Source organism: Rattus norvegicus, chromosome 8 (assembly GCF_021556685.1).
Source record: "Rattus norvegicus strain SHRSP/BbbUtx chromosome 8, alternate assembly SHRSP_T2T, whole genome shotgun sequence".
Lineage (NCBI taxonomy): Eukaryota > Metazoa > Chordata > Mammalia > Rodentia > Muridae > Rattus > Rattus norvegicus.
Window position 1 is genome coordinate 17,439,441 of NC_141541.1, and position 15,461 is coordinate 17,454,901.

Sequence of the window (15,461 nt, forward strand, 5' to 3'; positions counted from 1 at the left end):
GTTCCTGCCCAGTATGTGTTCACAGTGACACAGCATAAGAAATAGAGTCGGGGTTGGGGATTTAGCTCAGTGGTAGAGCGCTTGCCTAGGAAGCTCAAGGCCCTGGGTTCGATCCCCAGCTCCGAAAAAAAGAACCAAAAAAAAAAAAAAAAAGAAAGAAATAGAGTCGTCTGGGTTACTTCACATGGGCCTGACGCCTGCTTTGCTAAAGCAGCCATTAAAGGCATCTGATGGACAATTAAAACCATACTGAAGGCTGACACTGTAGGCACGGTTAACTTGGCCTGTTAAACATGAGTGCCTCCTCTCCCCTTCCTTGTGCTCTCTTGCTTGCTAAAGCACCCACCTTATCATAAAGCCCAGACCAAACCACAGGACCAGAGCCCTACAGAAAACAGATCCTCAGTTCCTAGACAAAGGCATGAGTCAGGAGCCCACCACACACAAAGCCACAATGTTTGTACAGAAGAAGGAAACATTGAAAGCCATGCTCTTGGCTGAGGGACAGTCACCAAGCTTCAGGTTTCCCCACCTTATCACATAGAAGCCACCTTGTCAAGCAGCCCAGTGAAACTTTTGGCCACAACCTATTCCCTTCATCTCTCAAGCTGAACTGCCCATTAGTACTGTCTTGTAAGTGGCTTGACCTCCTTTCTTTCTTCCATGCTGTACGGTAGTTCTGTCTGTATCACCTCTTCTGGTCCTTGAGGTGAGCTCATCCCATTGCTGACTTAGTAAGTTTCAGAATGCGCTAGGCTGACGTGGCTTTACTTCCCCGAAAAGCTAGACATCCCTTAGCATAGGGATGAAGAGATGGTACAGAAATGTTCACTGAAACCTTGAAAGTGTCTCACATTTGGAATGTTCAAAACCAAGCCCAAACACACACACACACACACACACACAGAGAGAGAGAGAGAGAGAGAGAGAGAGAGAGAGAGAGAGATTGAGAGAGAGAGAGGGAGTTAATTACTGAGGTATGGCTGGCTGATACATCAAGAAGCAAACATAATATGCCCAATTTTGAGGAGTTTTGGTGCACGTGAACACCTTGGTGTCACCATGCCGAGATGGTGAGCATGGAGAACACCTTTCAAGGTTTCTTTGTGTCTGTGTTTTTGCTGCAGTGAAGGACATGAGATCTATCCTCTTTAGATGACTAGTTACAGTGACAACTTTGAAGTTTTAGTTTCTTTGAAAAACAGAAATATAAGATACGTTTTCATTTAATCCCGGGTGTGGGATGTGGAACTGCCTCTGACTGTCCACAGCAGCTGACTGTGATTTGCCCCACGTTTTAGCAGAGGTGTGATTTTGCCAGCTGTGGATAGTTCTGAGACTGTGTGATGTTTGGAATTCTGGGGAGTTTTCAGAGGATTTATAAATGCTAGAGCCCCAAGAGGTGAGGGGTCGTTGACTGCTGTTGACTGTGATTAAGTAGTAGTGTACAAAGAAGAAACAACAAGAAGCAATTATATATCCTGCCAGCAAAGACCAAGCTTGTCCCAAGGAACTCAATGTCCCTAATCAGCAGGAAGTAGTCTAACAATAATGTCACCCTTCTTTTGACCCATGACTTTATTTAAGGATCTCTTCTCTTTCCTCTCTATCCTTTTTCTCTCTTATCTAGTGTTAGGGGGGTTAAAAGGGTAGAGAAGGATGGGAAAAGGAAGAACCCACAGAGTAGCAAAGACAAGCTACAGTTCGTGTTAATTATAAACTTGACAAAATTAGAATTACTTGGGACATGGGCCTCTGAGAATTGTCTGTGGGGGATTATCTCAATTATGTTAAGATAGGAAGACACACCCTCTGTGGGTGGTACCATTCCCTAGGCAGTGGATCTCAGTATGTATAAGAGTAGAGAAAGCTAGCTGGGCACTTGCAGGGGTGCATTAACTCACTGCTCTCTGCTCTTTACTGTGGGTGACTTCCCTGTAATGATAGATTGTAGCCCAGAACTAGAAACCAAAAAAAGCTTTTTACCCCTTATAGCTTTCAGCAAAGCCCTCTACCACAGCAGCAGCCATGAAACAAAAGACTATTAACCACTCTTTCTGTGTGATGAACAGCATCACCAATTGTAGACTCACACTGCAGACTTCAAGGAAAAACCCATCCAGTGTCACTAAAGTGTACTCATCGAATGGCAGCCTACACATGTCTCCCACCTCTAGCAGCCACTGAAGTGTTCTTGCCCTTTCAGGCAAAAGCAGCTCTTGATACCCTCTGGAATTGGCTCTTCCAGGACTGTCCTCTTAGTCACAGGAATCCCACTGCATCATTCACAACTCCACCCATCCTCTCATCCAAAGATCCCTAGTCCTTTCTTCAAAATGCAATGCGAACCACACTGCCATATCACAGCACTCCACACTCAGACCTAGCGAGCCATCACTGTCTCTTGCTGAAAGACAGACACTCCTAACTTGTCCCCATTTCTACTCTGGATCCTACAAGGCTGTTATGGCTACACCAAAATCATTCTAGTAAATATGAGTTGGATCACAGTGTCAGCCTCTGTCCACAGCCCTGCATAAGGGTTTTCCATTTCACATGGTGGAAAAGGCCACTCCTTGCCACAGTCCACGGGACCTGATTGATCCAGCATCCCTCCCCACCTCCAGAGCTCATCTGCTAAGCTTCCCATAGCCAAGCTGGCCTCTTGGTTCTTCCTCATGCAAGGATCACACATACCAGATGGCCTTTGCACTCACAAAGCCTTTTGCCTGCAATGTTCTTGCCCTAGATATCTGTTCAAGTGGCCTCCTTCCTCCCTTCCCAAAAGTTGAATTCTCAATGACATCTTTGCAAGAAAACCATTTATGCTTCACCTTTTCCTGATATCTTATATTCATTTATTCTTCTCCTCAACACGTAAAGACTTAAAAACTAGTATGTTAATTGTTTTTAATTTACTCATTTTACTTCCTTCTGTATCTTCTATCAGGTAATGGCCCTCAGCAGCAGGTAATGCTGTCTGTTTGGGTCACTGATCTAATCTCAGCAATGACACATAGTAGAGCTCAATGAATTCTTGAGTAAAGGAGCTTGGTGTTGTGTGACTGTGCTAACAGTAGGGCAATCACACCCATATCGGGACAATCTGAAATCAACGTATAAGTTAACTCAAGCATAATATTTAATTTATATGTTTAAGTAATGCCTTCAGAATGATTCCTTTGAGGTGAGCTATACTTCTGTCCAGTACAGAGCCAATGAAAGCTTAGCAAGAGTGCTGAATGGCCCGTCCATACATGGTTCAGCAGAAGGGTCAGTTTTCTTCTGGCCATCACTCCTTCCTTTTTTTTTTTTTTTTTTTCTTCAGACAGGATCTCTTGTAGCCCAGGCTGGTCACAAGTTCACTATGTAGCTTAGGATAGCCTTGTACAAGGTTGATGTTCCTGCCTAGGCCTCCTGACAGCTAGGATTACAGACAAGCACCAGATGCCCACATTTCACTTCCCTTTCCATGAACAAACAGACATGGCAGCAAGAGAATCGCTGCTCTGACCCATGCCAAGTTTTGTGGAATGAAATGAAGAAGCTGGCACAGTGGATAGGAAGTGCATCTCGCATAGGGAAAATTCCAGTTTCCCTTGACTGTGGTGCTTCTTACAGAGAGGAAAACTCCCCACCGGCAAGAGCTGTCCTGCCTCAGTTTACTCTTGGCACTGGCGGTTTAGAAGGGAGGAGTTAGAGCCTGGATATTAAACTGTTTGCGTCTCACACAAAGCTTCATCCAATCACTGCGAGTCAGAAGCTAAGCAGTCAGCAATCTGAAGCGGTGATTCTGAGAGCCAGAGGCTAACAAACAATTAAACAAAACCCCAAACAAACAAAGCAAAACTGGTTCGATTCAATAAAACAGCAGATTTAATCAGACAGCTTGAACTCTGAAGAAAATTTTAAAATATTTTAATTGAAAAACATTTTCATGATGTATATGCTAATTACACCTCTCCCAGATCCTTCCCCACCCACTCAACTCCATACCCATTCTTTCTCTCTTTTTAGAAATCAAATATTGGGGGGTGGGGCACATGTGTAAAGGTCAGAGGACAAGTCATGGAATCAGTTCTCTCCTTCCACCCTGTGGGTTCCAAGGATTGAACTTAAGTCCTCAGGCTTGGCAGCAAGTGCCCTTAGCTGTTGAGCCATCTTGCCAGCCCAACCGGCAGCTTATGTAGAAAGTGGCATAATAGAGAAGAAATGGAGCTAAAAGGTTTGGTCGTTCAGCACCAGAGCAGGATGGCTTAGGCTCTACTAGCTGTCAGCTGAGTGACCCCCAGATAGCTTAATTAGCCACGTTGAACATGAGTTTCCTAAGCTATAAAACATGGGTCACTTTGGCCAAGAGTTATTGCATGATTTAAAAAAAAAATAGAGGTTGATGGTAAAGACCTTTTCAAGAAGGAAAGGATCAGGCATGGAGAGTTAGCACGGTCTTACAGAGGGTAAGCAAGCCTCTAGTCTGATCCTAAGAATGGCCTGTACACTAATTCCCATGAGAGATCCAATGCAGGGGAGAACTCTGCTCTCTGAGGAAGCCGCAGGTGATTGGTCCAGGAGCCCAAGTCTACATGTCCAGCCTCACCCAGGCTCTCAAATGCTCTTGCTCACTATTTGTGACAAGACACTTCTTGGTTGCTTAGCGCCAGAGAGGATGGAGGTATCCCTGATGTCTGTGTTGCTGGTTTCACCCACGCATGCACCCATGCATCCATGCACACATCCATCCAAGCACACATCCATCCATGCACCCATGCATCCATGCACCCATCCAAGCACACATCCATCCATCCAAGCACACATCCATCCAAGCATACATCCACCCATGCACCCATGCGTCCATGCACACATCCATCCAAGCACACATCCATCCATGCACACACCCATCCGTGCACACATCCATCCAAGCATACATCCATCCATGCACCCATGCATCCATCCAAGCACACATCCATCCATGCACCCATGCATCCATGCACCCATCCAAGCACACATCCATCCATGCACACACCCATCCAAACACACATCCATCCATGTACACATCCATCCAATTTCTCACTCCTTCAGGCTCTCCCCATACACGCACTGAGCACTGACATGATGTGGGATGTAGAGTATTTGAGATTCTTCACAGGTCTATGTGGGAGTGCAAAAGGCACCCACCTAGCCACCTAGTGTGTGTGCATTTGTGATTACCTAGCACCCTTGAGGCCTTGCAAAGTGCATACATTACTACTTACTCTAAGTTTCTATAGTCCCGGTGCTACACTGCATGCTTACTACATGGGCTTGTGTATTGTCACAGTTCCACTCCACAGGGGATGCCACCATTGCCTCTAACAAACAAACAGGAAATATCCGGGTGGCACACAGCTTGTACACGACAGGCCAGGATTCTGAACCAAGCCTTTTATCAAGAAGTAAGACCCATGTCTGCTGTAACCTCTACACAGAGACTTAAATGTGCTTCTACAATCTGATCTCTGATGTAATAAGAGGGGGCTGAGACTACAATACATTAGATGTTGTAGCCAAGTGTTTCCGGGTGTGTAGGCAGGAAGCAACTGTCAGAAACTAAAGACCGAGGACTCCAGGTTCTTAGTGAGACAACTTCATGTGCAGTTGCTAAGATATGGAATGCAACCTTCCAGGGCCCTCCAGAAACATCCCCATCACTGCAAAGCCAGAGGAGATTTCCACATCTGCATACATGTTCTCCTTCGTCCGTGACAGGGGAAAGAGGAAGAGTAGACGTTAGGATTCTCTATGAAAGATCCAGGAGAATCCCTGTGTACATAAGAACACCAGACGACAAGGAATGGGTCCTGTGCTCAGATATAAGCTCTGTGGCCTCAGACTCCAATTCCGTCATGTTAACAATGAGGAGACAGTGACAAATCTTTTTGTGTGTGTGTGTATCTTTTTAAGATCAATAATGTGCACTGTCATCACTGGTAGTAAGGCCAGTCCCCTTCAGTGTTTGTGTTTATAAGAGAGGGGCTTTCATATTGAATTTGGGCACAAATACACTTTTGAAAACACTAGTATCATATACGAAAAAAATTCCTCCGTGTGTCATCAAGGTGCTGACCTTGTTCCTAAAACTTAACACTGCTCTCAGATTCTGGAGCCTTGGGTGTCCGCAAACACGAGGAGGTTTTCCCCATCTGCTGCTCTCCAGCTGACAGCAGGGGTTTCTCTGCTTCCCTCTCCATTTTTCTTTCCACCCCTCAAAGCTTTCCATCAGTAGACTGTAGAGCTGGGGACCCTGGGGCCTGTGAGCACAGATGGGAACCAAGTCATCGCAGTGTTTCAAGGCCCAGAGCTGGCGCTGGATGGGAGGCTACAGAGAAAGGTTCTCCCCATATTAACGTGTTCATAGCAGGGTTCCACCCATATTCAGGTGTTGACAGCAGAGCTCCTTGCCAGCAGTAAGGACACATTCCTGACCCAGGGAAATGCATCACCAAAAACATCCCAGCAGAGCCACTGGCCACTGCGCTTGAGTGAGCCACCAAGCTCATAGTTATTTGATCCATCGCCAATTATGTGCTCAGTAAGCTCTGTGCATGCAAGAATGAGTAATTTAATGTCCTACATCCTCAGCTGGAATTCTAGGGCTCAAGCAGGGGACACAGACAGACAGACATACAGACGGAGAAAATAAGACATTGCAGTAAATATAAAAAGGAAGAAATCAATGCTGGGCCTGGTGGCACACACCTTTGATCCCATCATTCAAGAAACAGAGACAGGAGGATCCCTGAGTTTGAGGCCAGCCTAGTCTACACAGAGTTCCAGGACAGCCAGGCCACGCACAGAAACCCTGTTTCAGAAGGGAAGGGAAGAAGAGGAGAAGAAATCAACCATGGTGGCTCACCATCCCCATACTAGAGAGGCGGAGGCAGGAAGATGGTGAACTTGAGGATAGCCTGGGCTACATAGCAAGACCCTGTGGAGGTTGAGGAGACAGAGATTAGCAGAGGAGAGTGTGGTCCTGGCTTACAGGGAGGATCTGTCCCATTGGACAGTACTTTGGGGAGAAGTTATTCCAGCAAAGATGTCAGGATGGACTGGGAGAAGGTGAAAGGTCAGGGTTCACGGGAACTATGTAAGAAAGGCATTCCTGGGAACCATAGGTAACACAGGCCTTGCAACATTCCCAGGGGTGTGGTGACAGGCCGAGTCTGGCCAGGAATGAGGCTCCCCAACACCCAAAGGCTCTTGCAAATCAAAGTGCTAGGCCTGCTGCTTGAACTTTGCCCCCAAGGTGTTGCTACTCAACACCTCATGACCACATTTCTACATCCTCCATTCAGAATCCTTCTTCAGGGAAAACTGCAGGCTGCTGAGAGCTGCCCAGCTGGGCTCCGTGCCATCCTGCCTGACTCATTGTCCAGCGCTGAACTCCCTGTCTTCCTCCTGGACCTCTTGATCACACTGACTTCATAAGATGATTTGGGCACCGACGACTTGCCAATAGAAACTCCTTGGAAGCATCTAGAAGCACACGGAGCCCCGAGCAGGACTTACAGTTCAGGCACTGGCTGAGAGGCTGAGAGGCTGGTGTTGAAACAGAAGCAGGGGCAGCCTGCTGCAATGGCTCCAGAGGTCACCTGCATTTCTGCCTCCTCCCCTCCCCTCCCTTCTCCGTCCATCTCCTCCCCCTCCTTTCCCTTCAGTGTTCTTTGGATCCCCTTGCTGAATTCAAGGTAGGGTACTGTGGAGCCCACCATCTTGTAGGGAAAAGCAGCCTCAGTTCTCAGCCTTGGCAACTCTCCAGGGGTGTGGGGCGCTGAACTTGTTTATTCTAAGACAGTCTCATATAGCCCAGGCTGGGCTAGAACTCACTATACGGCCTGAGGATGACCTTGACATTCTGACCTCAGTGCTGGGACTATATGGGTGACCCTCATTTTATGCAGTATTGGGGATAAAATAAGTATGGCTAGGTGCATGCCAGGCAAACACTCTGCCCTCTGAGCCACAGAGCACTTTCCAGAAGTCAGACCGTCTTCAGCTCCAGCTGCCCTTCAGAACTACCCAGCATTCCACGATGACCTCTCAGGCGCGCCCATTTCTCCACCCAGGGTCTCCACAGCCTCTCTGTCAAAGCCTGTTCCTTATGACTCTCTTAATAACAGGTCCAAGGCTCTGCCTAAGTCTCCTCGGATGACTCCTTCACCTGCTCCTCCCTCCCACAATTCCCCTTTATTCTGATTCCTTGGGACTCATAATCCAGTATTAGTCTACCTGCCCCACTCATTCCCAAGCAGTGATCCAAGCATCTGCCACGCCCATTTCATACAAAACCAGTCTGAAATTCCGTCTTCTTCTCCCTTCTGAACCCTGCTAATCCTTCCACACTTGGCACAAATGCCAACCAGACCCTAAGTTTTTCCCTATCACCTTACAAACAGACTCTAACAGGAATCTGTTTACCTAGGTTAAATTATGTGTTTTGTGAGCAACACAACGGCAGCTAGTACTTATGGGTCTCTGGAGAACTTCACATATAGGAACTCATTTAACCCCACTATGTACTCCTGGAGCCCTCACCCGTCAACAGGGTCAACAGCTAGTCTAGAGGAAGCAGGATTTGAATGCACGAAGGGAGGTGCAGGTGAATTCTCAGGACTTCACCCTGTGAGCGTTTGTCTGCTGCTTTCTTCCCAGACTGGGGAAACATAAAGCACTTCTAAGGGTACACTGGGGGAAAGTAAGTTTAGATTAACATGTGCCTTCCCTATACGCACAAGCTAATACCTCTTTCTCCTGGCCTGAGCTCAAAGGTCCCTACAGCAGGCCGCTGGACATGGAAGGATGTAAGAAGGTAATATTGGTGCAGATCGCCTGAAACCTGCCTGGCCAGTGGCAGCTGGAAGTGTGGTGCAGGTACAACCCACACTTTCAGGCGGAGACACCTGAAAGCCAGAAGGTTTGTATTGGTGATCCGCACGAACCAAAAGCTATGGGACACACAGGGCCAGAAGGCTGGGGAGAGGTCAAAGAGGGGCAGGTCAGGGTGTCTTACGGAGGAGACCTGCAGGGGAATCAGTCAGCAGGTTCTGCATGGCCTTTCTCCTTGTTTGACCCCTGCCACCAGACAGACCCAACACTGTCTGTCAAAGGTGACTTGATTGCAATGGTTTGATAATCTGTAGATAACGAAGAGTCAGGAAAAACTGGTTTGTCCTTTCTGCGTGAACAAAGTCCCACTGAACTTCTCAAAGTCCATGCACTAACAGAAGCTTTCCCCTTAGCAGAAAGGGCAGTGATTTTCTAGCCTCAAGACCGGCTCGCTCATCTCACCAGCTGGGTGGTCTTCTGCAAGCTCCTCCACCCTCCTTGCCTGGAGCTGCTCCCAGTAAAATGGGGTGAACTTGCCCACCGCCCCGAATGTTGCTAGGGGGACAGGAGGCGGGCTTGAGAAGCTGTGCTTCCCGCGGATATGCCTGGTTTCAGGCCACCAAGGGCTGTCTCCCAGTCCGTGTTCTCTACTACCCAGGAAACCAACCAGACACTGCAGATGTCTGCGCCCAAGAGGAGGGAGGGCCATCTCTCCAGGGAACCTCCCGCCCCTGCGGCTTAAGTGGAGACAAGGCAGGCTGCAATTGGGGGGTGGGGAGTCGCCGGGGTGGGTCTGAACCTCAGATTCCCCTCCGACCGAGCCCTGCTTACCTGCGGCTCCAGCAGCCCGCGCTGCTCGGCGCTGCGGGACGCGGGACGCGCAGCGCGAAACGCGGAGAACACGGGGATGCGGTGGCCCGGGCTGTACAGAGTGGCGAAGCGCTCGGAGCCCGCGAAGCGTTGACAGATCCTCACGTGCGCCTCGGTCGCCAGCCCGGCGGGCGGGGTCCCCGCGTAGAAAAAGCGGTCGCACTCGCCGAAGCCCGCTTGCTGCGGGAGCAGCAGCCGGGCCTGCAGCAGCCCCAGCAGGGCCAGGAGGCCGCCCAGCGCCAGCCAGCGCGCACAGCCCATGGCGGCCTCTGCGCGGCCGGGCGCCGCGGGAGCATGGAAGTCCGCGGTGCGCCGCTTCGGCAGGGCGGCTCCGGGCCAAGGCCGCGCCCCTTCTCCGCCTCCACCCCGAAGATGGCTGCAGTGCTGGGCCCCAGCTTTCTGCGGCTGCACCGCCCCTTGAGACCGGACACCTGCCGCGGCGCTGCTGTGTGCCAGACCTCCGGCTCTGCGCTGGTCTGGCTTAGCCCAAGGGACCGTCCCCAGGGCTGGCGCGGAGAAGCCGGACCTTGCGTGCACCAGGTTCCTCCGGGATGCATGGAGGCGGGGGATGCCCGCAGAGTAGACAGTGCCTGCCCTTCCGCATCAGACCCCAGTTAAGAAACCCGGTTAAAGCCAGTCATGTTGGTAGAGGCAGAGGGCTCTGTAATTCATAGCTAAACAGGGCTCTGTAAGACCCTGCTTCAAATATAAACAAACAAACAAACAAACAAACACTTGCTAAAGGAAGTTCTTAGGCAGACGGCACAGGCCCGCTGTGGTTTTCTTGGTATGAGGGTTAGACATCAAACCGAAACTCAGAAGGGAACCAAACAGCCAACACCCTTTATTCATCCCACTGCTCACATGCCTCCGTACACCCCCGCCTCGAGTTAGTATAGTGATAACCAACAAGAGCAGGATCTCTGTTTGGTGAGCTTATTATTAATTTTTAAAAATGCAGTTTACGGAGTCATTGAAAACCCACTGTTAATCCATTGCGTGACTCCTGCGGGACTTTAGGATACAGTGTAAGGAAGTTGGCCCGAAAAGATGGTCTCTGAACTGACACCGGAGGAAGGCAGCCCCAAGCTAGACTTTCCCAGAAAGGAAAAGAATGAGGGAGGAACTTGAGGCAGGCTGGTGGGATAAAGAGCAGAAGAATCTGCCTGGAGTGAGCAGAGCGCCTGTCTAGTTTGTAGGAAGTCCCGGGCCCCGCCCCCTGGACAGTATATAACTAGCCGCGGTGTGTGTGCATGTTATTCCTGTAATAGGGAGGTAGAGGCAGAGGGACCAGGAGCTCAAAGGCAGGATGGGCTTCTTGGACCTTGTCTCAAAATGAATGAATGAATTAATTTAAAAACAAAAAAGATAGTGGGTGACTTAAATGTTTTCTCTAAGCCACTAACAGATTATAAACTGAAGTTTGGAAACAATAATATGCACTAGGTTAAGGAACCAAGAAGGGTGATTCGGGCTTGTAATTCCAGAGTAGGGGCCAGGAAAACAGAGTTTAAGGCCAGCCTGGACTACACATCAAGACCCTGTCTCAAAAAACAAACACGCGAACAAACCAATAAAATATATCACTGAGAGTTTAGGTCTTTCTATCATATTCCTGAGTTAATAAGACTGCTGTACTGGAGTGGCCCAGAAGGAATGAAAAGCAAAACCAGTCCGGGAGATGGCTTAGTGGTCACGGTGACTGCCATGCAAACTTGGCCGTGGGGGTTCAGATATGAGCAAGAGAATCTGTTAGAGTTTGATGCACAGAACCTGAGTTTAAAAAAAAAGTCAGGGCAAGGTGGCAGAGACTATAATCCCATGTTGGGGAAGCAGAGACAGGTAAGCTGTGTACATATCTCTGCCTCACTACTTCAGTTTTACCTCAGTCTCCTGTGAGTTACTGCCAGATATAAACAGCATCTAATGTTGATCGTTTTGTCAGCTTGACTTCCTTGTGCTCATGGCAAAAGGCAGTGTTTTTGTTTCTGCCTTTGCTCATGTGCTTACCTCCAAGGATAAAATTATAATTTTGAATTTGCTTTTTGAAAAATTAAAAATGTCCTCATCCCAAGATTCTGGAGGGAAAAGTTACAGGATGGGGAGGCTTGTATGCTCATTCCAGGGGAAGGCTGTCTTTAGCAGCGTACAAGAATGTCCAGGAATGCTCCTCGGTCTGTCGCTGCTGTCTTTGCCTGGTCACCCTGAGTCTCTTCCCTTTTCCACGGACTCTGCTCACAGGGAAGACAGCTTTGGCCCTGGCTCTCCTATGCCTCTCTGCTCACAGCGAGACAGCCCTTACACCTGCCCAGAGCTTCTGGCGGAGGCCTGAGGAAGAGACAGTACCTGATGTCAAAGACAATGACATTAATGTGCACTCCTGTGGTTTGAGTTTCTAGCCCAACTTATTTGAAAAGATGAGCCTTCCTTGTCCCCATACCCTGACTTGGGACCCACCTCCACACTGAATGAGCCAGGCCCTTATCTCTCAAACATGCGATTTATTTCCTCTTCCCTCCTACTCTACATTGCAGATGGGAGGCTTCTAACTCTCCAGCCCGCTCTCCAACCCCTCTGGGTGTGCCTTCAGATAAAGCCAGCCCCAAGCTGATCACAAAACCACTGAAGCCCCGCCCCACAGCCCAGGTCTCCTCTCTGACCACTCCCACCTTGCCCCATGACCTGAGTGAGAACTGTTCAGTTTCTTACAGCCCTACAAACGTGACACAGTGCACTGGACCTTGAGCCTCTGCATCAGGAAGTTCTTTCTCTCTCCCCTTGGCTAGCTCTTTCCTGTGGTCTGTCCCACACCCTCACACCCTCAAGCCCTCGGCCTTCCTAACAAGCTCAAACTTACTCTGCACCCAACTAGAGGTTGAAATCCCCTTCCACTTGTACCTACTCAGCACAGCATTTCCTCCTCCACTTATGCCGTAATTACCTTCACGGTAGACATTGTGGTAGTTTAAACAGGCGCCATATGGCCCCTGTAGACTCATGCATTTGAATGCTTGGCCCACAGAGAGTGGCACTATTTGGAGGTGTGGCCTTGATGGAGGAAGTGTGTCACTGTGGAGGTGGGCTTCGAGGTCATGTATGCTCAAACTACACCCATTTCGGAGCACAGTCTTCTTCTGCTGTCTGCTGATCAAGATGGAGGACTCTCACCTCCTCCAATATCATCTGCCTGTCTGGATGCTGCCAGGCTTCCTGCCGTGATGATAATGGACTGAACCTCTGAAGCTGTAAGCCAGCCCCAATTAGAAGGTTTCCTTTATAAGAGTTGCCTTGGTCATGGTGCCTCTTCACAGCGATGAAACCCTAACTAAGACAGAGGTGAACTATGTGCTTCTTGTAAAGTCAGATTCCGTGTAGTGAGAACGGGGAGAGGGAGGAAGAAGGAGGAAAGAAGGGAGGGAGGGGATAAGGAAGGTGGGGGAAAGAAGACTCTTTTTCCTACAACACCTCACTTAGGCTTTATTGCCCCAGTCCGTTTGTTCTCAGAATGACTCTTTTCCTATTTATGTCTATGAGCGTTTGCCTGTATGGGATAAGCGAACCATTGGTGAGCTTGGTGCCAGAGGAGACCACTGGAGGCTGTGGAACCCCCTAGAACTGGAGTTACAGACAATTGAGAGCCTTCATGGTGGTGTGCCTGGGCCTCATTCTTAGAACTTTTCTTTCTTCTTTATTTTTCTTGTATGGAAACTCTTATGTGGACCCAGCTGGAGCCCGGGTCCTCTGAACAGAGACTGTGGTGTGGATTTTCACAAGATGGTCAGTGAATTCCTGGTAAAGAGACTTGGCAAACACAGCCTCTTTCCAGAGGTCGGGGGTCAAATAGCTGCAGGTCTTGAAGATGACATCGAAGGTGGCCTTGGCAAAGTTGTCAGGGTGGCAGTGCAGCCCCTCGTTGGTGAGCAGCAGTCATCTATACTGGCTTCTTGGGCACAGGAGCAGAGACAATGCCAGTGCCTCCGGGGGCAGGGATGAGCGCACCAACACAGAGCCACAGCGGCCTGTCGCCTTGCATGGAACAGTGTGAGGCTTGCCAATCTTGTTCCCTCAGTAGCCTCTCCACACAGGGATGATGGAGAACTTGGCCAAGATGATGTCCCCTCAGATGACAATGGCTAACTTTCTAGAGCATTCAACACCAAGACCAGCATTGCCATTGAAGTCCCCAATAGCATCAAAAGCCTTGAACCTGGCCCCCTGGCCAGTCAGAGTCTGCTTCTGCACCAGCAGGATTCAGAACCTCGTCCTTTTGGGATGTGCCCAAAACCTCAGCCATGACCGAAGGCCCGTAAGACCACTGCCAAATCCTCCATAGAAGCCACTGTGGCCGCCTAATGCTGGGCCACTGCATACTCAGGGCTCTGCCTCCTGCTGTATTCTGTCATCTGCCATTTGGTTGGTTGCTTGTTTTCCCAGAGAAGAAGCCAGAAAGTTTCTTACATGCCCACTGTGAGCCAGCGATTGCTCTAACTGCTGATCAGTCAGAGAAAGCTGAGCTTTATTTGGTCCCCACGCTCCCCCGAAGATAAGCATAAGTCAGGGAAGCTCCAGAAGCTTCTTTCTGAGACCAGGAAGAGCAAGGCATGGGGATTTCACAAAGCCATCAGGTTCTGAACATACGCAAGGTCAGGCAACACAAACCTCCACTTCGTAGGAGTTGAGCTGTGTCAGGAAACAAAGCCGAGCAAAGCTATTTCCGTGCAGTGGTGCGGAGGACAGTTTAGGTAGATAATAGGAGTGGCAGAAACTAGTGCAGTCTCAATGCGTTAGAATCCAGCTCTAACTACAGTAGGCAGTCATTCCTGAGCGCCTCAGGGCGTGTCTTCAGCTCGCCTCTCTATAGTCTCTAGCATTAAAGAACACACAATGAGGTTTGTTACGGTAAAAAATAAAAAAGGGCAGAACGGTTCCTGCGCATACTCTGGCGGGCACTCTCTCTCTAGTTCCGGTTCCGGCAGGCCTCTGGAACTAGCACTAATTTATGTCAGCGGCGCTACACTGCCCCCCCACGTATTCTCTGACCCAGGCGGTCTGAGCTGTTCCAGCGGGCACCCTCCTCTCACTCTCAGCTCCGCCCCATCTCACTCAGCTACGGTCTGAGCCTGGCAGCAATCTCTCTACGCAGGGTAGGTTTCCATCACATCAGGCATACACATCCCAACTTCATGGCGGGTCCGGTGCATCCCGCCACCATACACGCTCTTGAACTCAAATTAAGTCACCACATGAAAGGACACACCACATAATAACCTCTGATCCAATTGGTTATATGTAATTTTCCCATCTAGACAGCATAAAATCCTGTACACACCCATCCCTTAAAAATAGTCATAGTAACCTGTGTCTATGTGCAGAGAAGAATGTGAACATCTGCCGCCATGTTCTCCCACCTCCCTCTCTTCGCTCCCGCTCCTCTCTCCTCTCCTAAAACTTTGTTCCCGCCCACCCTTCCTTCTCGTCCAATGACAGGCCTCGTTTTATCTTGTCTGCCTTCACCTGTATAATGACATCTTTGACAATCCTCTTTGGAGTGGACTTCACTCTTTCTCTGCCTGATACCGGCAGGTAGATGAGGTAATGGGAGACCGGGAGGCATTGGTAGGATCACCCCATAAGTGAAAGACAAGACCGAACAACGTAGACGAGGACATAGGGCCTTGGTCACCTGTGGGTAGACGCGACATTTTCTATAAAGTTGAACTTTGAATAAT

General features: G+C 49.2%; 1 protein-coding gene across 1 annotated transcript in view; it reads right to left on the reverse strand.

Moving 5' to 3' along the window:
• The window catches only part of Endod1 (endonuclease domain containing 1), a 29,552-nt gene extending 19,369 nt beyond the window's left edge, over positions 1-10,183 (reverse strand). Inside the window, 1 exon segment of the mRNA NM_001398869.1 lies at positions 9,694-10,183. Within this exon segment, the coding sequence (NP_001385798.1) occupies positions 9,694-9,993 (300 nt within the window). The 5' untranslated portion in view covers positions 9,994-10,183.
• Positions 10,184-15,461: the final 5,278 nt, after the last annotated feature.